Source organism: Camelus ferus, chromosome 12 (assembly GCF_009834535.1).
Source record: "Camelus ferus isolate YT-003-E chromosome 12, BCGSAC_Cfer_1.0, whole genome shotgun sequence".
Classification (NCBI taxonomy): Eukaryota; Metazoa; Chordata; class Mammalia; order Artiodactyla; family Camelidae; genus Camelus; species Camelus ferus.
The window spans coordinates 37676410-37693097 of NC_045707.1; the positions used below are offsets into that span (position 1 = coordinate 37676410).

The following is a 16688-nucleotide window of genomic DNA, read 5'->3' on the forward strand; positions in this document are numbered from 1 at the left end:
GAGTATGTGGTGTGATCCAGGGTCAATCCCCGGACAGTGATTTAAGAGGCAAAGGATGTGGTACGAGAGACATGTGGTATCCACTTACCAGCCAGAGTACCCCAGAAGTCCGCACTGCCCACAGACATCAACCTCAAAGGCATCACTTGAAATCATTAGTCTCTCTAGCAAAAGCATACTGGCTCCATAACCGATTAAACAGTCACGTTCCATTTCTCCAAGACGCAAACCACCATCACGAGATCGACCTTCAGTGGGTTGCCTTTGAAACAACAAGTTAGACAAATGTGTCATTACTATATTAAACCAAAAAAAGCAACATCACGTGCTGGATAAGAGCACAGGGCTTTAGAGCAGGGCTCAAGTGGATTCAAAGTGCTTTTAGACAGTGACCAAAAGCATGCTGCTCAGCCTCTCAGCCTCATTGTAAAAGACATGTAAGAATACCCATCCCAAAGAGCCTTAAATGAGAAGAGATGTAACACTAGGAGTTGCTATATTAGTTGGAAGTAGTAATTACATAATATTATATGATGCAATAATAAATGAATATATAATCATATAAAACAGCAGTGCTAGCATTACTATCACCATCTCTATCATTATTATCAGGATAGTACAGTCCTCAAATCAGGGTAGAACGTCTTTTGAGTGTTTTCAAAGATGTCTGAGTTCTCTATTATTTAAAAGCAGAAAAACCAAGCAGAATGGACTATGGAAGAAACCCAGGTCCCCCAGCAGTTACTGCCAGGGCTCCAGGAAGGAACTTTATTATTAAGAAGTAAATTAAATAGGGAAAGAAGCAGACTTTTATAAAATTTAGAATAGATCAGGAATCATCTGGAAGAACAGTGTAACTAAGGCAGGTGGGAGGCTCCCCAGAGGCTGGGAAAGTTGTGTCTGTCCCATTCAGGTCCTTCCTTCCTTGTATGACAACCGAGAAGCTATTAGTCCCCCTGAATGGACACTCTGTGGTTTATGTATCTGCTGGGCTTGACAATATCTTAAAAGGGTAAGAATCCAAGATCCAGAGATGTAGGTACAATTAAGGGATTCTGAAACAACTCAGGCAACCCCATCTAGGTTCTGATGAAAGGAAGAGAAGAGAAGAGAAGAGAAGAGAAGAGAAGAGAAGAGAAAAAAGAAAAGAAAAGAAAAGAAAAGAAAAGAAAAGAAAAGAAAAGAAAAAAGAAAAGAAAAAAAGAAAAAAAAGGGAGCTCCTTGGTTGGCTGATTTTGGAGTGACAGTTCTTACAGGGAGTCTGAGAGGGAGGAGTGGGCCATAAACCTATTGCTTGCTTTATTCCACAGCATCTTTTGATATTTGTTGTTGTGGAAAGTTACAGTGGGAAATCAACTTAAGTTGTAGATTATCTGCTGAAAGAAAATTGACATATGAAAAACTTACAAAATAAACACACTGTAGTGGACACTTCATAACTGAGTACAACATCTACATGTTTTTATCTGGGGTGGGAGTAGGGGGATCCCTACACCTGTGGTCACCAGACAAGTAAAGGTGGTCAGATCACATGTGGGCAGAACCCCAAACTTGGATTTTAACCAACTGAGATCCATGACTACAGACAAATACACTCCAGGCAGATTCATATGGAATACACGAAACGAATTCTAAAGTAGTAACTTTTTTATACAACAAAGCAAGAAAAATAGGAAACATATTTTGAAATGTTACTCTGAAATAATTTTGGATGTTGTAATTGAAATGGAAGTTCTAAAGGGGATGGCACTCAGGGAAAGATGCTCCTAACGCAGGTAGGGTCTCATTACTGAGGTCATTACTGCCTTAAGAATCTCAGCTTCTCTTCCCTCTTCTGCAATTTTAAGCACACGTATGCCTGTCTTTTCAACAGGCATGTGCATTTGCTCAGTTTCACATGGTCAAGGAATTAAGTCATCTATACCTCTCCCCTGGTTTTAAAAAAACCCAAACACTAGCTGCTTCATCCTCTGCCCCCTGCCCCTGAACTGCAACACCCAGGCAGTGCCAGGGAAAGTGGGCAGGGAACTGCATGTATGCTGAGCCTCTCCCATGGATCAACACTGTGTACATTCTATGTTCAAACATCTGACATTCACTAGCCCGCTGAAAAGTGGGTATTATTCTCTTCTCTTCATATATGAGAAAAACCGAAGCTAAGAGAAGCTAAGCCATCTCTCCAAGGCACCTGGAAGTGCTACATGATGGAGATGAGTTCACATCTCTGTCTACCTGGCTCCATTGGGCCAAACTCTCTGGCAGCCTCGGCATTGCTGCCATATTGAGCTGGGTAACCCTCTGTGGTGAGGGCTGTCCTGTGCATTGCAGGATGTTTAGCAGCATCCCTGGCCGCCACCCACTAGATGCAGTAGCTTCCTCCCCACCCCCCAAGTTGTGACATCTCAAAATGTCTTTAGACATTAAAAAATCGCCCCAGTTGAGAACCACTGTCCTAGACTATGCTTCTCCAACTATAAAATGTAGTACTAAGAACATGTGAAACTTAGTATTTATAATTCCCTTTCCCAACAATTATATCCATTCACCAACACACAGACACTATGCTTGAAACTGAAGAAACACTGGCCAATGGGGCACATGTGAACCCAAACCTCCCAGAGCTTATTCAAATAAGCATGCAAATACACGCGCCTTATGCTCCAGTAACAGTTTTTAAAAATGATAGTTGTGGCTTGGGCTACTGAATAACATTACGTATGTGTCTTCTGTATACACATGGGAGCATGCAGGTGTATCAATATGTGTGCGTGTAAAGTGTATCTACATTCCTATAAATGAACCTTTTTGAATGGGACCATATTTGTAAACTGGTACACAGTAAAGGACTGTCAGGAGACTACTGGCAAGACCTATGATGGGCTTGCTCTTGTGTCTATGAATTGATTTTAATTGGTTGCTATTTTTTTCATGTTAATCAGATATATGTCATTTTTGTTGATGCCTAACATCCCAAATTTTGACTCCTGCCTATTGCTATACCCAAGAGATGAAAGATCGACTTGACCACATTATAAATGCTTTTCTCTTACCTGGTAAGGACAGCTCGTGGTCCCCGGGCCCGGGCGTGCATCTTATCTAGCACCATGTGTTTCAGTTTCTGATAGTACACGGGGCCAAAATAGATGTATGCTTCTAAGGGCTCCCTGAAAGACAGGTCAGAGTTTTAGGTTAAGAAACTAAGTTTGGGCTAACAAGAGACAGCTTTTTCTAGGACTCATCACTGGCAGGCCGTGATTTGTGTATGAACAGGATTATCACTAAATGAATGGGAAAGAAGATTTTCAGTCTACAGTGAACAAAAACGTTAGAAATGAAAATATAAAAAAGTACCATTGATGCAAGGTGCACGTATCTTTCCAAATTAGTGTTTCTGGTTTTTTTGAATATATGCCCAGGAGGAGACTTGCTGAGTCATATGGTAGTTCTGTTTTTAGTGTTTTGAGAAACCTCCATACTGTTTTCCACAGCAGCTGCACTAACTTACATTCCCATCAACAGTGTACAAGGGTTCCCTTTTCTCCACATCCTTGCCAGCTTTGTTATTTGTATTCTTTTTGATGATAGTCATTCTGATAGGTGTGAAGTGATATCTCACTCTCACTTTGATTTGCATTTTCCTGATGATTAGTGATGTTCAGCATCTTTTCATGGGCCTGTTGGCCATCTGCATTTCCTTTTTAGAGAAATGTCTGTTCAGTTCTCCTGCCCATTTTTCAATCAGGTTATCTGGTTTTTTGATGTTGAGTTGTTTACCTATTTTGGATACTAACATCTTATCAGTCATATCATTTGGTCAGTAGTCGTCTTTTCAATTTGTCAATGGTTTCCTTTACTATGCAAAAGCTTTTCAGTTTAATTAGGTCCCTATTGTTTATTTTTGCTTTTGTTTCTTTTGCTTTTAGAGACAGATCCCCCCAAAATATTGCTGTGATTTATGTCAGAGTGCTCTGACTATGTTTTCCTCTAGAAGTTTTATGGTATCCGGTCTTACCTTTAAGTCTTTAATTCATTTTTAGTTTACTTTTGGATATGGTGTTAGAGAATGTTCTAATTTCATTCTTTTACATGTAGCTGTCCAGTTTTCCCAGCACCACTTATTGAAGAGACTATCTTTTCTCCATTGTATATTCTTGCCTCCTTTGTCATAGATTAACTGACCACAAGTGTGTGAGTTTATTCCTGGGCTCTCAATTCTGTTCCATTGATCTATGTGGCTGTTTACGTGCCAGTACCACAGTGTTTTGATTACTGTAGCTTTGTAGTATAGTCTCAAGTCAGGGAGCATGATTCTTCTTTCTCAAGACTGTTTTGGCTATTTGGAGTCTCCTGTTTCCATACAAAATTTTTTAGTTATTTACAATTGCCAAGGTATGGAAGCAACTAAAGTGTCCATCAAATGAATGGATAAAAAAGATGTGATATATATAAATACACAATGGAATACTACTCAGTCATAAAAAAGAATGAGATCTTGCCATCTGCAGCAACATGGATGGATTTGGAGGGTATTACGTTAGGTGAAATAAGTCAGACACAGAAAGACAAATACTGTATGATATCACTTATATGTGGAATCTACAAAATACAACAAACTAGTGAGTAAAACAAAAAAGAAGCAGACTCACTGATACAGAGAACAAACTAGTGGTTACTAGTGGGGAGAGGAAAGGGAGGAGGGGTAAGATAAGGGTAGGGAAAAAAAGGGTTATTATGGGAGTATATGAAATCGTGTGTGTGAAACTTCCAAAAATTGTAAAGCACTACAGAATGTAAAGACTCTTTCATTCAGTTAAAAAAAAAAGTAAAAAAAAAAGAAAGATAGAAAAATTTAAACAGGTTGTGAAGAAGTTTTCCTCCCACCCCAGCATCCCAGTAGCAACACACTGTCTCAATTCTTTTTTTCTTATTTTCTTTACAGCACTTGTCACCATTTGTTATTAAAGTATGCACTTGTTATTTCTCTGATTATCACCTGTCTTCGCCACAAGAAGTAATCTCTGCAGGATAAGCACTTTGTCTCCTTGTCGCTGTGGCCCCTGCGCTAATGACCCTGCCTGGCACACAGCTGTACTCGGTAAATGTCTGTTACACAGCTGACTCAGTGAACCTTTAGAAAAACTGTAGTAAGAGTTTAAAAAGGAAGTAAATATTTAAGTGCTCTGAGAGTGGAAAGCTTTTTTCTTCGGTTTAGAGCAAGAGTAGCCAGAAGATTGATGCCTTTAAAATTTTTTTAACTGCCCCAGAATTTCCTTCCTCAGAAGAAAGGCAGCATCCACCATGTGCCACTGACCCAGGACTTAATCCATACAACAATCCAGGGAGGGAGGGACTGTTTTCCCTATTTTTAAGAAAAGAAATAGGCACAGAGGGTTAAATAAGAGCTGGTGAGTGGTACAGTGATGCAAATCTAGTGCTCCTCCTGCCACGCTGGCCAGTCTTGAGCCAAGTAAATTTGGGCCACAGCAGATCCCATAGTGGAAAGAGCAAAGGAAGCAACAGACACGGCAGAAAGGACATCAAAACATCTGACCTGCTTGCTTGGTACACCCCTTATCACACTTTAAGCACTTTAAGTACCATTAGCAAAGGCTTGTGCAGCTATCAAACCCTTCCGATGCCTGAAGTACAACCAGATTCTTGGAAGACAGAGTGGAAGGCACAAAGGACAGGGTGTCAGGAGACCCTTTCTTGTCCCACAGCTCTGTCATGAGGTAACTGCATGATCTCTTTATCTCGGTTTTCTTAGTTGTACAACAAGGGAGTCAGATCAGCTTTAATAATATATGATTCTATTCCTGTATTGTATGGCTGCTCGTGGCAGAATTTCTAGAACTCTGTCACCTAATGCCCCTCCATCAAGTGATTAAAGCCATATGCATATGCCATTTTTCCTCCTAGCTATGCTCAAAAACGTGACAAGGGATGAAAGTTGGCAGGTGACATTTGTGAGCCCTTCGTGGAACTTTCAACTAACAAGCTAAACTAGTGTCTCTTAAACCTTGCCACCGAGATAAATGGCAAAGAAATGAAAACACTTGTCTGGGGGCCTAGGCGAGGGTGGTGGAGACATAGCCTACAGCTGTCTATAGAAGCAAAACATAACTCAACCAAATCTTCCAGTAAAATTATGTTTAGAAGGCCCACCAAATTGATTTTTTGGTTTTGCACACATTCTGGTCAACTTCTGCATTCTTTCTGGATGAGAAGCAAAGACTAACATGATCAGTTTAGCAATGACAACTGTGTTCTTTGAAAAAGACCTTAGCTACTTCACTGAGTCATTTCTGAAATGGAGTATCACTTTTTTCCTGTAATGCGATTTTCTGTAACTTCTCAACTGTGATATACCTAAAGACATCCATCTGTATCATTACAGTCTGGATAGGTCATTTCAGAAAGCAATCAGTACTTTTAACAGATTAGACTTTGACCATTTAAATCACATCTGGATACTCAATTTGCAGCACTAAAATCAACTCTGTGTTCTCACACGCGCTTCCCCGTGCTGAGATTCCCTTACGTTCAAGCAGTTTAAAACCTCAGAAAACAGTATAAACACTATGTCCGAGAGTTTTATCTGGCATAAAATACAGGTGTCTTAATTTAAGCAACTGATTTGATTCTTTAAACCCATGTATGAGTCAAGTTTCAAAACCCTGTCATTCTCGATAATTTCAGGGACATCTGTTTCTCCCAGGGTACCAGGAAGACCCACACTCTGCCTGTGTGACCCGCTCTCCAGCCTCCCCTCAGGCTGCAGCCACTGCCTCTTCCCTGCACAGCAGCCAGTTTGGGCTCTGCTGGTTCCCTGAACTTACCAAGCTCTGTCCCTTATAAGGTGTGTGTTTGTTCAACATGTGTTTCCTCTGCAGGAAACACTCTTCAAAAGGTCTCTTCCCATCCTTCATATCCTCACTGAAATATTCGCCTCCTCACAGGGATCTTCTAACCTATTCCTTGTCTTCATTTCGGTGAGAGCTATTTATATTTTTATTTATATGTTTTCATTCCCTTATTCACCAAATATTATGGAGTGCCTGCTGTATGTCAGACCTTGTGCCAGACACTGGAAATAAAACAGTAAACAAAACAGACGAGCCCTGCTCTCATGGAGGCTATGTCCTGGTTCTTGTCAGGGAGACAGGTAATGATACCATATAGTATTATTACATAGTATACTTGATAATGACGAATGCTACATAGAAAAATAAAGCAGGAAATGGGCAATACTGAGCTGTAGTTTTAAAGTAAGTAGTCAGGGTAGGCCCTGCTGAGAAGCTACCTTTTGTCTTATTTTTTAATGTCTAGTAACAAATCTCAGTGGTCAGCTCCACAGGTCAGGGATCACATCTATTTTGTTCAGTGCTATATACCTAGTACCTAGCACATGTTAGGTGTTTAACACATCATTAGTGAATGAATGTGCAAATATGAGGCCTCAGGCTATCTGTCAGAGCACTAAGTATCTGACATTAATCATAGAAATGCAGAGAAAAGCCAATGGTTAAGAGATTTTGCATTACACACAACTTCTGTGTTCTTTAAAAGTTACATTGAAATCCTGTTTTGGTAAATTAGATCTTTTCTTCTTTTTAAATGATCACCTCACCAACAAAACAATTTATCAGTTTTCTAAATTTGGACTTTCTTTTCTCTTCCTCCCCTAGTTTTATTGAGATATAATTGACATATAACATTGTGTAAGGTGTACAATGTGTTGATGTGATACACTTACATACTGCAAAATGATTGTCACCATAGCATTAGCTAGCACCTCCATCATAAATCTGGATTTTCTTGTATCAGATTACTTAAAAGAGAAAAACTATGTATCTTAAAGGCTCTTTTATCTTATCATACTTTTACTTTAATAAAATCATACTTTTTCTTTAAAATGTCTAAACACTCACTCACCCTGTGATGCCAGATGTGACATAGTCTTTCCCCAAGTAGTTATAACCGTGGCGAACAAGGTCTTCACACACATCCTTCACTTTACTGCCTCCAAATGCAGTGCCATAGTGGAACCTGCCGTCTAACACGCCGGCCTTGCCTGCCAACAGTTCAATTAACTTCCCCACCTGTGGGATGTGAACAAATTAAGTGAGCCCCAGGAATGTAGTATAGGAATTCTGTTTGTTTATTTAGCTGTGGCCTATTTCCCCCAAAGATTATAAGACTACAACTATTAATGAGTTATAAATTAATAATAGCAAATGTTTATCCCTCTCTTACTGTGCAACAGACTGTCAGAAAAGCTTGACATGTGATCTAAGTTTATGCCTCCAAAACCCCTGTGGGATAGGTACCATCATCTCCTTCACTTTAGATATGAGGAAACTGAAGTACGGAAGGGTTAAGCAACTTTCAAGTCCCATAAATGGTAGGTGGTGGAGCCAGGATGACAAAACAGTAACCACAGAAAGGGAGATGCATTAGGTTTGATGTAAGGGGTTCTTCTGCTGAGGGGGTGAGTTCACTGTTCAGAAGACTGCTCCTGAAGGGAAGGGCAGATCTCTCCCCACTCCCTCTGCAGAGGATATCAGTCCACCACTGTCAGGGTCTAGGAACCTATTTATTTGGCAAGAGGTCAAGGAGCCCTTTCTAAAAATCAGTTTCAGGGTCCCATCTCCTCCGCTCACTACAAACCAACTGCCTGCCTTCTTCCTTAAAAGCAGCGCCTCTGAAAAACGTACTGACCGTCATTCGAGATGGGAAGCCATGTGGATTCATTATGATGTCCGGACAAATGCCAGAATCACAAAATGGCATGTCTTCTTGAGGGACGATCAAGCCACAAACACCTGGTAGAGAGAAGAATTCATGCTATGTAAAGCAAGTCGGCAGAAAGGAAGAATTATCATTACCGTACTTAATTGGGATCTCCCCGCTGCCATCTCTATTTCCATTGCTCTCAAACCTTTACCATGGACTCAATCAAGAGCAACAAAAGCAATTTCCAACAATCCTTCTAGACAAACAGTTGCCAAACGACTGTCCCTGCAGAAAGCCTGTAGACCAGCCTGCTGGCATGACACCCAATGGTGCTGTCAGGCTGCTTTGCCCCACCTCTCATGCTGCGGAGATGGAAGAGCAGCCACTTCACTGGGCCCGGCCCTGTCAAGTTCCCTGAAACTGCAAGTCAGCAGCAATTTCACTCCTCCCCAGCCAGTTCATGACTGGCTACAAACTGTACCCAAATCACAGGAATGCAAGTTCTCTGACTACCAAACATAGAACTGATTGAGCGAGGGGTGTGTCTGAACTGCGGTTTTAAAACTGTGACAAGGACTACTCGTGTGTGGCTAGTGTGCTAACAGGCCTACTTACTGGCTGCCGAGCCCTGGCTGGTTGGCTGGTTTCTGCCAGGGCTTTCCTGGCCGAGGCTAAACTGCCTGAAGGAATTTTAATTCCTATAGCTTACAGCACATTAGAAAAGTGACCTCTGATTGAAGTTATAAAATTGAACACGAAAATTAAACACCAAATTATTCTCGGACAAAAAAGCTAGAATTAGGAATGGAATTCTAAGAATGAAAATAAAACAAAAACTCACCAACTTTTTGCAATCTACCGACAGTCTCCTAAATTAGCTGTACTTTATCACTCCCTAAATATTATTCTAACCTGTAGGGAATTTTGTTTCTTAAATAGTTTTTAATTCCTGATTTCTTTTTCTTGGTAGGAGGGATATAGGAGTATAATTTAAATTGCTAACCACAATCTACATAATTCAGAATTAGAAAACTAGTGTATGGCATTGGACCAAGAAAAAATGCTTTTATATTTAGTAAGATAAAATTCCTTTTCTCTTGTATACAAAATTATCAACCATCTGTACCTATTGAAAAGAAACTACTCTCAAAGAAATGTTTCCTTCCTCAGTTTGATTTCTACATAATTACTCAAATTATTTTAAAATAAAATTTTTGTAATGTGGTATAATCACCAAGAGCTGAAGTCTAAAGAAAAAGAGTGCCATGTGCCCATTTAACATCCATTATCAATATTCGGATTTCTAGTGGCTGCCAACAATATGGTAATTAGATTTATGGAGTTGAATTCTAGAGCATGAACGTACTTCAATTGGCTTTTTGGTTGAAATTATACTGTTTATTATAAAGAACATATGCTCTTTTACATCAAGCACAGAAACATTCAGTTCACTTTATTTCAAACTCAGCAACAATGTGTTAGAATTTAAATCAAGCAGACTGTGTGCCTCTCCTTTCTTCCCTCCAAAAATCCATCTTGTCCACACTGAAATTATCTGACAAAACACTAGGGCTACTGGGAAATCTACTCTGAAAGAGATCAAATTGTAAATCTAGGTGCACCGACAACAACATTGTTTAGCAGTGAACAAAATGTTAAAACTGGCAATTCCTTAAAGAGGCCGGTCCTGGGACGTGCTTGGGTGAGAATGCCACTTTGGCTGGTGAGGAGATGGAGGGTTCAGCTACATCCCTTAAAAACAAAACCAGAGAAAAGCCTCGGCACCCCTTCAGTGGCAGTTCACAGGGGGAAGCCGGCGTCTGCTCAAAAGGAAGCTGCCTGTTCACTCCCAACAAGAGAAGGTGGGAGTGAGGTGCAGGAGGTACAGAAACACACCATGGAAGCACGACACACTTAAGCTGGGGGAGGGTAAGGAGAGATGATTTGCATTTTGCGTTCTCAGTTATAGCTGACGAGTTTAACTCAACTTTATTTTGTTATTAAAATGAAAGCAATATTCCCTCCCCTGGAATCTGAATCTCTAATAACTCTGCTTGAAATCTGATTAATATTTGGTAAAGAGCTTCCTTTCTTGGCAAGTTACTTTCTTATCAGCCCTTTTCTGACACTGCAATTTAAAAATATATTGTTTATATAAAGAGCTTTCAGATTTTTTCGTTCCGTTATAGGAACTGCTTTAGCCACATCTGAATCAAGGGCACCTGTAAGCCAAAAATTAAATCTTAGCTAACTTAAAATTGCTTTAGGCTCTGAAAACCCTTTTATATGCCAAGATGGTTCCCATAGCAGACAGGCCTGTGTTGTTTGTTTTGTGTGAAAGTGAATGATAAAAGATCCATGAAATCGACACAGAAAGCCAGAACAGCAGAAAGAACTGAGGGCTCTCCATCATTGCGGCTTCTACCCTCTGCTGACTTGCGGAACAATGGAAGCTACACATCCAACTGCAGATCTAACACAGCTGTGCATTTCATTAGATGAAGAGCACTAGTGACACAAGTAAATAATTAACTTATTCTGGTCCGCTGACTGTGCTTATGAGACCAGTCATAGCTGACAGATTTTAATACAAGTTAACACAAAGAAACCATAATGAGCTTAGAAGTTAAAACAAAATATTTAGACAGAATTTCATGATCTCGAATCTCAAATTAGACAGATGATTTTTTTAGAGTTTGTATTTTACTGAATTCATTAAGGGGGAGAAGAGAGCTCTCAATCTTAGAACCAGACTTTTTTTTTTTAAAACGTATTTCTGTTTCAGAATTATTCAAATCCTTAATCAAAGTAGGAAGGATTTTTTTTTCTTATTTTCAAGTGAAAAATTAAAACCGTGTTTTCTCCAGGGACAAAAGCATAAAAACCTCTTCCAATATTTAGAACTCTTAAAAGTTATCGTCATTTTCCTTTAATGCTGGTTTAAAAATGTAAATGATATGCAGTCTCTTTAGTGTGTTAACACTCCCCTGGATCCTTGAAAAGAGGATGGACTACAAATAAACCATATCTAATGGGAGCTGTTGTGAAACAATTACTGATTCGTACCTTAAATGCTTACACAGCATTTCAGATTTTAAAATAAAATTTCATCCCCCGGCTCATGCTGATGTCTCAACCCCATTGTTTATAGCACAACCTCCTGGCAGGGAAATGCAAATACACCATTTTAACAGGCCCAGGAACATTTAATGCACTCATATAGGCCAAATGGGAATTAGACCACAGATTACCCTACAGAACTTTAAACAAATGAAAGCAGACAATAAGGGGAAACTAGAACACAGAAAGTCAGACCAGAAAGGTGCAACAAATACCCAGTCAAAAAAATACTATTTCATCGCCATCAATCTTAATTTCATGTTGTAAAGGTTAAGAACACAGGGAGTCTAAAGAAGCCACAAGTCTGACCATCAAGCCACACAGGAAAGGCAAATCTGGGGGACCTGCTGCCACAGTTCTCTGTGTCACGGCCCAGATACTGGAGGCTCTTTTACCAATTTGCTATTTCTATTTCTGTGGCCTTGTAGAACAACATATAAATCATTTTAAGAATAGGTTTACCCAGCAAAAGCCCAGTTAATCTGATGAATCATTCTTAGAAAGTATTTCTAATTATAAATAGCAAGTTGTTCAAAAGTCACTTGTGGATTTTTTTTTTTTTTGGACTAGTTTTAGTAATGGATCTATCTCAATCCAAATGGCGGGGGACAAAAAAACATAAAAACGTGAGAAAAAACGTAAGGAAAAACTAAAGCATTACATTACCGTATCAAGACAGGAAGGCACGTAACAACTGGCCAAAGACAATGGTAACAACATCTTTAATTCGAGAGCTATTTTTAGTGTGACTTATAATGTGTTGAGACCCAACTAGCAAAGGGTTTTCTATTTTGTTGATAGCCAGGTCTCCTTTTAAGATCATATTCCGCCTCACTTTTTAATTCTTAAAATTTTTATTTAGCAAGTGTACCTTCTATGTATAACCACTCAGAGATTAAGTTTACCACTCTGAGGTTGATACATATTATTACTCTTCCTTTTGTGAGTGAGAAAACAGAATAATTTCCCTCAATGACCTCAATTAATCCACTGTGTGACAAGTGCTGTGGTTCAGGGACTCAATTCCACTCGAGAGGTGTCCCATGCAGATTAACCTAACTGAATATTGAGAATGAAATCACTTATATATAGTTCAGCTTACCACATTCTCATGCTCTAAGTGATGCAGAGCCAATCAGGCAGTATGTTCTGTTGAAATAACACTAACCAGAGTCAAAATTGCCTATCTTTACTTTCTGTAGGTACTGGTTAGACGAGGCTATTTATTCTGCACAGTTTAACACTCTGTGCATTAAATGAAGGTGAAATGATGCTGTAATGCTTCTCTATCAGTCACAGTTCAAGAATAGGGTTGGTGTTTAGTGAAGGAGTGAGCACTGCAAAGCCCGATCTCAATGAGGTTTATAAATGGGGACTGGAGGGACATCATCTGTAAAGGGCTTCATTCCCTTGGACTCTCAGACCTGTGTGGGGTGACGTATCAGGTGACCTTAATTTGGCTCTGTGCATCGCAACTAATATTGTGTTACCTTGAGGTAAAGTACGACTTTCTAGTGAGCCTTAGTTGGTTGGCCTTTGGAATGGGAATAATTAGCGCCTATCTCGTGAGGCAACTGTGTTCGAAGAACAGATGAGCTAATGTCTGAGAGGTACTTTAAGGTCCTCAGAGAACGGTGGCATATAAATACAAGGAATTACTATTATATAAGAAACCTAATTACTCTCAGCAGGAGCAAACTAGCAATGCAAAGCAAACCAACTTAATGAAAGGAAAGAGCAGGCGCAGTTGTATTAACTGTGGCTGAAGAGGCCGAAAGCAGCTCACTCTGCTGGGCAGTTCAGATCATCTCACACCATCAGGATGGTGTCTCCTAATAACTTCAGAACTTCACAGTACCTGGGCTGCGGATTTCGAACGCAAAATAGCTTACTGCTGATGATTATGGTGGTAAATTGGGCTGAAGAAGCAGCAGGAATGCTTTCGATTGTTCGTGTTAAATAAGAGGTATTTCTACTTTGAACAAACTCATCTTGATAAGCTTTTACATATGCAGAAATTTAAATCTCTAAATCAAAACCCGAAGGCTAACACAGGTAGCTACTCCTTTCTTCCTTTCCCCCTTTCCACTTATTGAATTAACCTTCTTTTATTCTTCACCCCACCACCTTAAGTAATTCCAAGGGGGAGGGGAGGAGACAAAAACTGTTGAATCATATTAGCTTTGTTCTGTTGTTGAATCACTTCCAGATCTATCACATCACTTGCCATATCCCGGCTGACATAATTTTAATTCGGCGCTTCCTTACATGTTAACAGATAAATAATGCATAAGAAAACTTGATTAGCTTTCTTATTAAAACATCACTCTAAATGAGAGGAGGTGCTAGAAGACAATACAGTTTTTACACGGCTTTCCCATGAGCAGTTGAATGGTTTGATGTGATAAATTTGCATAGTCTGAAGCACACAAAGGGCTGATTAATTGAAACCCTTACAATGCTTCTGGAAGCAGCTATTGTAAAACAATAACCATAGGAACTTTACAAAATACACACGGCTGAATGTGTCAAGAGCTTAATAAAATGTGTTGAGGCTACACTATTTGGAAACAGAACTGGAGATTTTTATTCTGGGCCATAAAACACTAAACACCCTAATTTCAAAGCTTTACTTGGATATTTACTAAAAGGTCAGAGGGTTACTGGCTAGCTACTGAAGACCAAAATTTGTTCTTAAAAAAGTCAACTTAATAAAATCTTCTTAAGGTATCTGTGCAGACAAAACAATCTTGATTTCCAACATTAAAGTAAGAGTCGCCAGAATTTCTTTTTGGAACCAAACTCTGAAGGACTGTCTGGCATCATATACCCCATCTTGGGGCTCACACTGTTAGCTCCATCGTCCCCCTTCTCCCCTCCCATTTGGAATCTTTCATTCAAGCAGGATCAAGCAAAGTAGGGAGCCAAAGACATCCAGACTTTGAAGCTTCAGACTAGCAGAGAGGGTTTTGGACGGTCTGAAGTGCCACATAAGTACAAGGTGTAATTATTATTACTTTAAATCAGAGTCTTTCATTTTCTCAGTTTCAGAAAACAGAATGGAGAAAAAGGAAATAACAAGCAAAGTTCTGGAAAAAGCAAAGTTTCTGCCTAGTCTTGTTTAACAAACAAACTTTCCCCTTGGTTTTTCTGCCACACACAAATGAACGTTTTCTCGTTTCCTACAGCCTCTTCACGCCTACTGTATACAGAGTCTTTAATGTGTTGAAAAGTCAGGGTAGGCTTTCTTTTCTTCTCGTTAATATTCAGTTAAAATCTTAATAAACTAATTCAGCAGGTGGTTGAATAACTTTTATTAGTACAAAATGGAAGAAAGTAACCTTATATTGGAATTTTTGTTGAACAAGAGAGGATTAAAGATGAATCTTCCACATAATGTTATCCATAAGTGTGTAACCCTTATGAACCAAAGGTAGACACAATGAATCATTCCGTGAAAAAAAAAAACCAAATCCTGCATTTTGATAAGATTATACTTCTATTTTAAAACAAAGGCTGACTTCACTCCGTTTATACTAGCTGTCTGAGGGCTTAGGGGTGATACTGAGGAGTGTGTGTCATTATCTCAGATTTGCAGTTATTAAAAAGCTTCTGTTTGCCAGGACAAACACTCTTGCTCAAATACAGTTTTTCCTCTCCTTAGGAATACTGTTTGGTATTGCTGCCGATTCTGTGATCTACAGGACCTTTGTTGGAGGTGCTAATCCTTTTTCACATGAGAGACTGAGAAATGTCCTTTCAGAGAAGTGATATATTGCCTTTTCCCCCCTACATCAAAGGAGTCCACTTTTTCCTTCCTCATTGTGAATGACAGCAAAAGTAAGAGGAAATCTGGAAATATAATAATTTGGTTTCCTAAGCAATGAAATGAAATTTAACTTGGGAATTCCTTAGGCTGACAGATAATTTTTATTAAAGGATTAAAAAATAAAACAAACAAAAAAACCTAACCGAGCAGGAAATCTGCTCACCCTTCTAATAAGTGCACTATCATGTGAAAGCAAGGCTCAAGAAAAAAAATGCTTGCCTTTGATGAGTTCCCTTCAGACAGAACTTACGCCAAAGCTCAAGAGGCTTACATAAGTTTTTTGATTTTAATAAAAAGTCTAGTCCCAAACTTGACTTCCATCAGCCTTCTATGTGAATGTCTCTTCCTATCTTTAACTCTAGGTATAAAGCTGATCAAGAAAGACTATGAAGAGAAAACAGGAAGAACATTCCAGACCCATGTTCTGCTCTATCTTCCCCTGTGGGGCATCATTATGTATCTACTATGTAAGTCATGGCTTCACTCTAAAGTACCTGAAAGTCTAGACAGAACACTTGGAAAGGAGATCAAGATTTTGAGGTTTAATATTTCCCCCCTCAACTGAATGTAAAACAAAGCTAAATAAAACTTTCTTTCCTTTGTAAACAAACACACAACAAATGCCCAACTCTGGTGTACAGGTTATTACTAAGTCATCTCACCTTTTCCAGTATCTTGCATATTACTAAAGGATGAACCGTTCTAGAGATTCTTGACCAAAGGCCAGATCCCTTGGGGACAAGCTGATTCACTGTGCTTTTACTGATGAGATGCATAATGGACCTCACAAAGACTTAAAGGACGAATGTACTTCATTAAGATTCTTTGAATTTCTCATTAGAAGACTGTATTGGAATTCCCTTATCTAAAAAGTGAGTGAATCCTGTCTGCTTCTCAGGCTGGAGTAGACTTCATGTTAATTATGACACTGTCTTCCTCATGAACTACTTTCTCCTTCCTCCACACATGGCTCTCTGCCTGGTCCTCCTCCATTCTTGAGGTC

The 16688-nt window shown here is 39.4% G+C and overlaps 1 protein-coding gene across 5 annotated transcripts in view; it reads right to left on the reverse strand.

Moving 5' to 3' along the window:
* Positions 1-16688, reverse strand: part of POLR3B (RNA polymerase III subunit B) — a 105325-nt gene that overhangs the window by 5298 nt on the left and 83339 nt on the right. For all 5 annotated transcript variants that reach the window (XM_006193711.3, XM_032493416.1, XM_032493420.1 and 2 more), the window contains 4 exons: positions 8722-8825; positions 7936-8102; positions 3051-3164; positions 89-262 (listed from right to left, as the gene is read on the reverse strand). In XM_006193711.3, coding sequence (XP_006193773.2) covers positions 89-262; positions 3051-3164; positions 7936-8102; positions 8722-8825 — 559 coding nt within the window. The remainder of the gene's footprint in view (positions 1-88; positions 263-3050; positions 3165-7935; positions 8103-8721; positions 8826-16688) is intronic.